This window comes from Onychostruthus taczanowskii, unplaced genomic scaffold, assembly GCF_017590055.1.
Source record: "Onychostruthus taczanowskii isolate IOZ18803 unplaced genomic scaffold, ASM1759005v1 scaffold23, whole genome shotgun sequence".
NCBI lineage: Eukaryota > Metazoa > Chordata > Aves > Passeriformes > Passeridae > Onychostruthus > Onychostruthus taczanowskii.
Genome location: NW_024499573.1, coordinates 4,587,905 through 4,598,123, shown reverse-complemented (window position 1 = coordinate 4,598,123; position 10,219 = coordinate 4,587,905). Strand labels below are relative to the sequence as shown.

At 42.0% G+C, this 10,219-nt stretch overlaps 1 protein-coding gene across 3 annotated transcripts; it reads right to left on the bottom strand.

Moving 5' to 3' along the window:
• Positions 1-3,648: 3,648 nt before the first annotated feature.
• Positions 3,649-9,612, bottom strand: CBLL1 (Cbl proto-oncogene like 1). 3 transcript variants are annotated; one of them, XM_041405476.1, is made up of 6 exons: positions 9,484-9,612; positions 7,263-7,430; positions 6,816-6,916; positions 6,484-6,567; positions 5,596-5,669; positions 3,649-5,097 (listed from the first exon to the last, which is right to left on the bottom strand). In XM_041405476.1, exons 1-6 carry the CDS (start codon positions 9,494-9,496, stop codon positions 4,056-4,058), a joined length of 1,482 nt encoding a protein of 493 aa, XP_041261410.1. In that variant the 5' UTR covers positions 9,497-9,612; the 3' UTR covers positions 3,649-4,055. The 3 variants fall into 3 exon arrangements, with proteins under 3 accessions (XP_041261410.1, XP_041261412.1, XP_041261413.1); XM_041405478.1 differs by having other exon boundaries at positions 6,816-6,913; XM_041405479.1 differs by lacking the exon at positions 9,484-9,612 and having other exon boundaries at positions 6,816-6,913; positions 7,263-7,595.
• Positions 9,613-10,219: the final 607 nt, after the last annotated feature.

Here is a 10,219-nt window from a genome sequence, read left to right as displayed (position 1 = left end):
CAATCCACAGTGTCCTCCACTTTCCCAGGTTTGACAGGACCTTCTGCTGTGAACCTGAGCCTGCTTTTGTCAGCAGCCCAGCAATGAACACAGAGAGAAACAACTCAAAATCAGACACAAGTTTTACGGAGCAGAAAACAGTTTAAGAAGAGAGGGGTGTGCTCAGACTTGATCCACAGGGAAAGCATATCCACAAATGCGTTTTTGAGAACAGTTGAGGGGTGTTCTCCCTTCCACTAAGGAAGAAGGGGAAGACAGTTCCACTAAGGGGAAGACAGTTTTCTCTCTTGCTATGTGTGCAAATTCAAAAGTGGAGTTAGGTAATAGTAGAGTTACTTCTACTTCAGTTTGTAACAATCAGTTTTTGACAGTCTTTGAGAGCAGGAAGTGAAAAGAAATGGCAAATTCATCCAGTAAGTTTTTTATAATTCTCTTGGATCGGATTTTAAAAAAATAATTTATAGTTTTAATTCTTTTTAGAAGAAAAATATGACTTAACACATGTAGGTAACCAGTCTTTAAGTTAACAGTATTAAAAAAACCCTACCACAAACAGAAAGTATAGTTCTCACAATTGGCCCCCTGGTTATAAAGTATGCATGGCTACAGGCAACTCTTTAAGCAAAGTTAGAGATAGAATCAAGGATAAAGTGTAAGGAGACAAGCATCTAAAGCACAGATGTTTTCAGCCATGTGCTGATGCCCTTTCTTTCTTTCCATGGTGAACACAAACCATCGTCAAACTCTTTTTCATTGTTTATGTGACATTGTTAGAGGAACCTGAAATGGCTGACAGATTTAAATGTCAGAGTTCTCTTTAAAACCTGAGATCTGCTTGGCAATGCTTCGGGAAGGAGATCACTGCCACAGACAAGCATATTTATTCAAAATAAACATAATTAATTAAATTCAAATGTTTGTCTTTACAGTAAGAAGGAATCCAAAGAAATCACATCTCACCATTTCTAACTCTGTCAATTACACCATTAAATACAACACATGAAGTTTGTAACCTCTCAGTAAAATGATCAAGTATTCATAAAAAAAAACAACCCAACCATACAAATCAAGAGAAAAAACACCCTAAAACAAAACCCATAAACAAATTAAAAAGACAGTTAACACAGGGTTTCAAGCAGAGGAAGCATTTTTAAACTTTGTAAATATGGAAACATCAACAGTGCCCTTAGTTACATAGGTAATAGATTTATATATATAATCTAATCCAGATTTAATAATTTAAAAAATATATTTAAGTCTTCCTCTTACAAGACAAGAAAGAAATTTGGCTCAAGTCCAAGACCTGCCTACATAGGATGACTTTTCAGCTAAGTTCTCTTATCACAGACTTTTGGTCCATGGTCATTAACCAGCTCAAGGGATCCCACTGATTTTTTGGGTAATACATCATTGTCCCTATGACATATGTCACCTTTGTTCCAAATATAGAGGAAAAAAATTCTCACGCACTGTCTGCAGTGACAATGATAGAGATACATTAATCTCCCCTGCTTCTTGATAGAGCAGAAACTCCTGTTTTCCCTTAATCAATTCATCTGCCTCAGCATTTTCAGGAAAGCACTTAGAGTAACTTCAATAGTTTGGACACAGAACTATTTTGAACTCTTCATCTGGGTCAAGAGATGGGCGAACACATAACAGACGCTTGCAACCTGACTTACTTCAAAAACACAGTAGGGTGGAAAGAGTTGCCTCACCTCCTCATCACCTGTGGCTGTGGGTAGTGGCTCATTCCAGAATGTCTGATTTTCCCAAACCCAGAGCAGTGTTGGGGTGGACACACAGCCCTCCCTCGGGACACCACGCGTGTCCCAGAACAGTGAGCTGGCAGCTGGAGCCCTCTGAGTCCCTGCAGCGCAGCTGGGCTGGGCCTGAGCTCGGCTTGGCAGAGGCCAAGGACAACAACCTGACACACAGCTTTCCTCACAGATGAAGGACAACAACCTGACACACAGCTTTCCTCAGAGATGAAGGACAGGAATCTGACACACAGCTTTCCTCACAGATGAAGGACAGGAATCTGACACGCAGCTTTCCTCACAGATGAAGTCACCTGCTGTAACATAAATGTGCCTCCTCCCAGTTAACTTTACAGTGACAGAAAGGGTCCTCCAAAGTTCCTCCTGTGTTTGTTAGTTACTGAAAGAAAAGAATGCTGGCAGAGCCATTTTTGCCTTCACATGCATAGAAACAGTAAATTTGCAACCAGCCCATCTCATAGCACACTATCACAATCAGCCTCTTTTTCTTCACCACTGTATTTTATTTAAAATTACTTAGTTTTCAGAGCAACCAAACCAAATAACTCTCTCTTAGAAAGAAGTATGTTACAGCTAAGCAGATTCTCAAGCAGTTGACACTTACTGGCCATTTGCATACCCCAGAATTTATTTGTATCCCGTCTCTAAAGAAGTATTTACTTGAAAGGCAGTCTAAAAGATTTGGCCCACGTGGTCACAAGGAAATCAATGGCAGTCAAGAACAGAATAAATCTAAAGAGCCCTTGCTCTACCAACTAAAAATATGAAGTTTAGACAAAAATACAAAATTTGGAATGTTGCACTGTCACAGCTCTTTCATAAATTTAACACTTATGAATCTGGAAAAGAATTTTTACAAAATAAAAAAGTAACATTGAGGCTTTAAGATGGCTCAGATTATTTGAGAACAGTAGGAAACTACAAACTTTAAAAAAATCCCAAAGGACTTAATCTAAAAGCACCACTGCCAGAAATGTGGCATTTGGAAAAACAATGGTTCAGTGCAAATACTGGTAAGAAATGGAAAGATAAACACTCCAACCAACAGACAGTACTGTCTTGTTAGTGTCTGCTTCTGCCACCAGGTGCACTGAAAAGGAACCTTCTCATTTTATATTATGTTTCTCTTTAAATGTATTCTCACAAAACAAAAATTTTGGACAAAAACAGACCTAAAAGCCTGCTTTTATATTGCTAGTTTTTGAGAAAAGCAAAACACCTAATGACTGACTGTTCAACTAAACCCGTATCACAAAATCAAAACAGATAAATAATGTGTACCTTTTTATTTCTACACATGGAATTTCAGACCACTTTTCTCATATTATCCAAATGGGAAGTTCTCCTACTGTACACATTATAGAAAGCAAGAGAGGCAAATGTGGCTTCCCTGCCTAAAAGAAGCTGCTTTTCATGGACATGGCAAGCCAGTTCACAGCCACTTGCACACAAACACAGCCATAGGTAAACACAGTAGTCTGAATTCAACTCCACTGAGTAGCTTACATGTAAACAGAACCTTCTGAATCAAAACTAGCTTTAAAACAAACTCCAAAAACTCAAACAAAAAACCACCACAATACATGGTTTCATGTCATGCCAAAAGCTCTATCTTTGATAGATTCATTTTGATGCATAAAGAAAAAAATGGAAAAGCTGGAATGTGGTAAATGCAGAATTCTGCATGTCTGTTTCTAGTGCCAAGAATTAATTACAGCCTAAAATCCTCATGAGTAACGGTAAATGGCAGTAGGAGAAATATTAAAGTTCCTTTAATATTTCACTACACTGCTGTTTAGAAGGTATATGTGTTGAAATGGTGTCCCAGAACTATGTGTATGTTGACTTCATATAAAAACTCACCACATTTACAACCATATTTCAATTTAATTATTGTACACAGGTTAACAAAAACACTGGGTTTAACGAAAACAATATTCAGAATGGTACAACACGTCTTCATCTTCTCCAGGAAATAATATTACAAGTGATCATCTTAGGACAATTTAGCCACACTAGCAACAGGAGTTCTGTTAAAATGCAACTGTGGTCTACTAAGCCACTTATTTTAGCACTACAGAGTATTTTGAAGTTAAGAGTCCTACAGCCAAGGCTTAAAAATCATTTAAGATTCAAACCTCAAAATGTCTTACAGTCAAAATGACAGTATTCTTAAAAAACCACAACAAAATAACCCCAAAACGATTAATTAAAAGGCTTCTGTATTTAGTTTTATCTTCTTCATGGCATTCTCTATTCATGTAGTTGCTTGTATCATTGGTAATACGGTCTATATCTGGCTTGATCAGGGTGATGTGGTCCAGGAAGGGGGGCCTGAGTAGGAGGCCCTTGCATTCTTGGAGGTGGAGGCGGCCCCCTTGGAGCTGGCCATATCCCTGGACTCATTCCCCCAGGTTGTGTGAAAGGGGGACTAAGAGTTCCTTGATCTTCACTGAACTGTGGCAAAGAGTTGGGATTATAGTGATGGGGAGGGGGAGCGTTTACATTTACAGGCGGGCCCCCATGCTGAGGAGGGGGAGGTCCCGGAGGAGGATGGTTCATGTAGGGGGGCATCTGGGCAATGATGTGTCCGGGCGGCGGGGTTATGGGCGGCGGGGCAGAGGTCATGGGGGGCGGCGGGGCCTGGCTGTACACCATGTGGGGGGTGCCTGCCGCCTGCGGAGGGTGCTGCAGCGGGTGGCTGATGGGCGGAGGCGGCGGCGGGGGCGGCGCGTAGTGCTGCTGGGGAGGCATGATGTGATGAGGGTGCGACACCACCGGCTGACCCTGGTACTCGGGATGATGGTGAGCGGGTGCGGGCGCTGGCGGAGGCGGCTCTCGAGCACCTGAACTGGAATCATCCTGGATGGGGACAGTTATTAAGTTGCTGTGTTTCCTGGTTGAGATGCGGAAGGTGTCCTGAGCGACGGGGCGGGGGGGCGGCGGAGCCATGGCCATCTCTGCAGGAGGAGCACGGATGTCCTCGTGGGGCTGGTTGTAGTGCTCGTGCGGCACGTGCTGCAAAGGAGGCGGTGGCATCATGATGTGCTGCTTTGGCGGAATGTGGCTCATGTGATGCTTCTCAGGGGGCATGATGAAACGCTCGGGAATTTCGGCCGGCGGCGGGGCGATAGGAGGATGTACGGGTTCAATGGGAGGACGAGTAACAGGCTTGCCAGCTCTCATGTGACGGTGGTTGATGTGAGCTTGTAAGTCCCTCTGTGACAGGTAAGTTCTCTTGCATCCCTGAACAATGCTACACATGAAGAGAGACCCTCGTACGCACTGCTCAATTCGCTGCACAGGTTCGTTACAGCTAAACAAAAAGAGAATATTGATTTATTGCCATCGCAGGGAGCTCAACATGCATTCTTCCTTGTTAATGTAATTAGCTAAATTAGAACAGACAATTTTGCCCCACTGTAGCAATGAAAGAAACTTCAATGATTTTGAAGTTTACCTAGTTTATAAATATTGAAATGTAACTACGAAAGAACATAAAAATGTCATGAGGTAGAATTTTTAGTAGCATCTCTCAAACAAATTGTTCTGTGCATTAAAATGTAACACGGGTCATTTTCACTAAATAAATCAAACTGCCAATAATTCCTTTTCAAATTACAGCAATAACAGGTTGCCTACCCAAAAACAACAAAGCATCCCAAAACATGGAGTAGGAACTAGAAAGTTCAGAGTACTCTACTGCCTCTGCTAAATGTACATAAATAAGAGTCGTGTTAATAGAGTATCTGAAATAAGATACTTAGGTTACTTTCTTACATCTCCTTTAATAACAAATCTTAAGATAACTTACCCTGGACACATCTTGTCTCCCTTTTTCTCATGTAGTATAGCACAGTCATAGCAGAAAACGTGCTTGCAAGGTATCTAGAAATAAAAAATTGCTGTTAAGACATGGTGTATAAATATCTATGTCATTCTGCAGAATACAGTACAGTTCCTCCCTCCTGCACACAGTTTATAATAATTAAAGTAACTAAGTTAACTATGAGGTAAGCACAGCAGTGGTTAACAATTTACAGTATCTTCACACAGAAACCTTCTAGAACAGTTACGCTGAGTTTGGGGTTTTTTGGGATACTGTAGTTTGGGGTTAAGTGTTGGTAAAAAACACTGGCAGGAGTTTGAGTCTTGCACTATTACCAACACTGAACTTTCACAGAAGCTGCGTATGCAATCTGATTACACTTGTCTTGCTGGCAAGGAAGGGGAGTTTTAAAAGCATTAACTGTCATTAAGTCAGATCCTGAAGCCTGTTACATCACACTTATAAATCTAAATTAATCCCAGGGATTTTTAAAGGTACATAAAAGTGAACAGTGTTTTCTAACTTCACTGGAAGTCTTGAACTGAGATAAAAAGCTTATTTTCAAACCTAAGCGGTGTAAGGTCAAAACCCCAGAACCTGAAGGTTTTTTCCATAGTGATGGTGTTCTGTTTTTTGTCTAACATTTTCAGGCTTACTTTACTGAATCGGGGGGGGTAAAGCAAAATCAGTCAGACAGATGGAACAAAAACACTTGAGCAGTGAAGGTCTCCAGTTGCATCCTGGTACTATTCTGTGTTTAATGAGATGCCTGTTGAAATCAGAAATCTCTAGAAGCCTCATACAGACACAGTAAAACCTCATTTTATCTAAAGGGAAATCATGGCTCGATCTTCCACTGGCAATTTCACTCACCATGCGTCCATACATTTTGATGGGCAATCCACACTTATCACAGAAATGGACAGGTGTATCATCCTTTTCCCCCAGCAAGTTTATCTGGTAGGACAGAGAAGGGGGTGAGAAAACAAACCCCAACATTACTAAAGCTTGTCATTTCAATTATCATCAACATAGCCATTATTTCTGAATTGGTTGAAAAGAAAGCAAAAACGCCACATCAGGAGAAAGAAGAGGATGTAATTTTTAGTCAGACAAAAATAACTGAAAACCTTTTAATTAACAAAGTATCTACCAGGACTATCTGCAGCATGGTATGAAACACAGGCAAAGATCCATGACTTTACCTTATAATCCCAAAAAATGGGTCCAGGAAATCTCCTTTGATTGCCAAACATTTCACCTCCTTTACATTCGTATCGCTCCTCCTTGTTATAATCAAATTCTTCTGTGGAAAGGAGAAAGAGAAGAAAGACACGAGCCAACCACAACACTTTTGTAATTGACACCAGCTGCTATTAAGAGCATGGGTCATTTTTACTGAAATCATCAAAAAATGCCATAGCATTTCCAATCTGTTGAGCCCATTCTACAGAAAGGTAGAACCAAAGTAGTAAGACAGCCTGTTCTGGAAATGGGCACTACTGAAGCCCTACAGTGCAACAGTATTTGGAGATCTGAAACTTGTTTTGTGCTTGGACAGAACCCTGGACTCTTAAAGTCTCTGAGAAAAGTCTGAAACAATGCTGTAGAATAATTCATTTCCCTACTACAGGGAATTTATATGAATTTACCTTCATCACCAGCTTGTGTCTTCGCAGGCATCCTGTTCATATTTCTTGGAGTTCGAGGTGCAGGTTTGGTTTTATTGGTCTGTTTTGAAATTAGCTTTATAGGGATTCTTCTACGGACATCAAGACCACCCAATGATCCTGAACTATTTGTTCCTTGCAAATCATTGTCTGTGAAAGAAAATTTTTAAAAGTATAGGTTTTTAAAATTTATCTAATAGTCTCTAAAGAGGCTAAATATTAAGAGAAATGTTTTAAGAAAAATAATTTTTGCTTAAGACTCATACAACATATCAAAATTTAATCACTACAGATAGGTATCTTCACAGACAATTTATTCCAGAAATCATGTCAAAAAAATGTATTGTGACCAGCAATGAATTTAGGAAGTCTAGTTTAAAAATAAAGCTATTAAAACAACCTAGCTAGTCACACATTTTTCCACAACAGAAACATTAACCTTATAGCTCTTCTCACAGTGTGAAGAGCACTGGAAAGTCAATTTTTTGTACGACCTTGATTACACAGAATTTCTTATGTGAAAAGATAATAAAAAATTTACATAAATTGTAAAAATTAAAGTAGGAAGGGAACCAGTTCATATACTAATGCAACATCTTGACATATCACTTAGAAGTTTATTATAAAGTATCACAAAAAGACTGGTACTTAGGAATATGTAGTTGCATCCTTCCTAAACTGAGAATTACTGTTCCTGGCTATATACAGAGTTCTCCTTAACCAGATTCACATCTAAGTACCAGGGCCAACAAAGCAAAAAACAGCCTGACACATGCATCAGCAGGTACAGGCTCCAAGTGACAGCACAGACCAGGTAATGCAACAAGAAACACCAATGAGGAGGCATAACTCCCTCAGCCTCCAACGAGGTTATCTGAAACCACCCCAGAGCATCTCATTCATATAAAAATGAAGATACAAAAATGAAGTTACATCCTTCACAAACCTTCCCAGCTCACTGGGATTTTAACTGAAAATGCCACAGGTGTTTCACAGCAGGGCACGCTCAGTCTGGAAGGGGAGAGCCCCGAGCAGTTACAGCCCTGCAGCTCCACAGGGCAGGGCACTCCAGCCCTGGAATGACTGCAGAGGCCCCAAAGGACTGCAGTGCAGGATGCTGAAATTAGGCTCCATTAGTGTAATTCTGCACAATGCCTCACCAACTGCTGCCTCTCAATGCCTATAACCACCACAACAAGTGGCACCGTAACAATGCAACAAGTAGAAGGAAAAACAAGAAAAAACAGGATTGCTCTGTTTTTCAGCAGCTACCACCAAAGCTAGGAAATGTGTCAGTTTGAAACTGGGACTGTGCCCTGACAGTCCTGTACCTCCAAATCAAAAGCCCTCGGTTTCCTCAGACAGACCAAACTCCTCTTAGAACTATGGTTTAGTTTCACTCTAAAAGGCAATGTACAAAAAGGCAAAAGCAATAAACCTTGTTTTTACTTCTGGTCATTTATTATTTCTTTCAGCTGTCCAGATGAACCTGCAAACACTCAACTAGGTCATCAGGCCTCCCCAGGGAGTGCTCGACCAAGGCATCAGAGGTAAAGCCACTTGTTTTCCACATGTTGGGAAATTCTGTTTTCTACCAGAATACACAAAACCACAGCACCATAAACCACAGAGTCTCTGCAGCAACTCAGTCCATTTGCAAACAGGGATAACTAGAAAGAATTTTTAAAATCAAAAACCTATTTATTAGTTAATCCAGTGAACTGCCAATGGGTTCTGTCACTCACTCTTCCTCCTTACATCCTTTCAAGCCAGGAATATTTACATGAGTTAGTTGCTTAACTAACCCAAACTAGCAAGTTTATTAGTCACTCATGCTTCATGGAAGGATAATAAATTCCAGTCTGCAGGAGCATAATTTGCGGGATAACGTCCAGAAAAAACTACGACAAACATACCAAACTTGTTGAGACTACTTAAAGAAGCTCTAATTAGAGGTGATGCAGCCTACTGAAATGTCACCTTCATCAACTTATGTTTTATTTTTGCATTTCAAGCTTTATTAAAATTCACAAATACAGCTCAAATACTTTACACAGATAAAGTCATAACTCAATCTTTTGTAAGGAAAAGGAAAAAAACCTCCAAAACCACCCTAGCACAAGGCCCACGTCCATTCATTGATTCACTGCACTACGCCAGCGCATTAACTAGCAAAGGACCACAGCTACGCCAGCGCGCTCACCGGCAAACGACATTTAAACCACGAAGCCGAATTTAAGCACACGAGGAACTTTCCTCTCGGGCCACAAACACGGAATCAGGAAACACATTACGGGCAGCGCTGCCGGGAAACGCGGCGGGCAGAGCGTCTCTCCCCCACCTCCGGGACGCCACGGGCCGCATCCGGCGCTGCCGGGCCGTGGGAGCGGAAGGGCGCGGCCGGAAGCGGCGGGGCGCGGGCGGGGCGCGGCGCTGGCCGGGTCCCAGCCGGGCGCTCCGGGCCGGCCCGGGCGCGGCGGAGCGGGAGCGCTGCAAGCCTGCGGTGCAGAGCCGCCACTCGTTGGGACTGGGAGGCGTCCCCCCGGGTTTTGGGGAAAGGATGGAGTGAAAACGCGTTCAGCAGCCGCGGAGGCCCCGCCGGCCGGCTGCGCGGTGCAGGCGCCAGGCACTGGGGGGATGTGAGGCCGCATCGCGACTCGGCTGCTGTCGGTCAGCCTTCAGCTGCAGCACGGAACGGGCACATTGCTGACACGCCGTACCAGTGATGCAACAGTGGATCTCCAGGGCACTCAGAAGCTTCACAGCAACAGAGTTCACTAGCTCAGGAGAGGACTTGGTGTTAAATTTAGTATTTTGTAATTCCTGTGTAATTCAGTGCGATGCTGAAGAATAGCACTGAAGAAAGGAAAGCAATACAACGAAGTCGTAGGTTTTAAGTAGAAAATGGCCTCGAGCAGTCCTTGCACAACCCTGAAGTA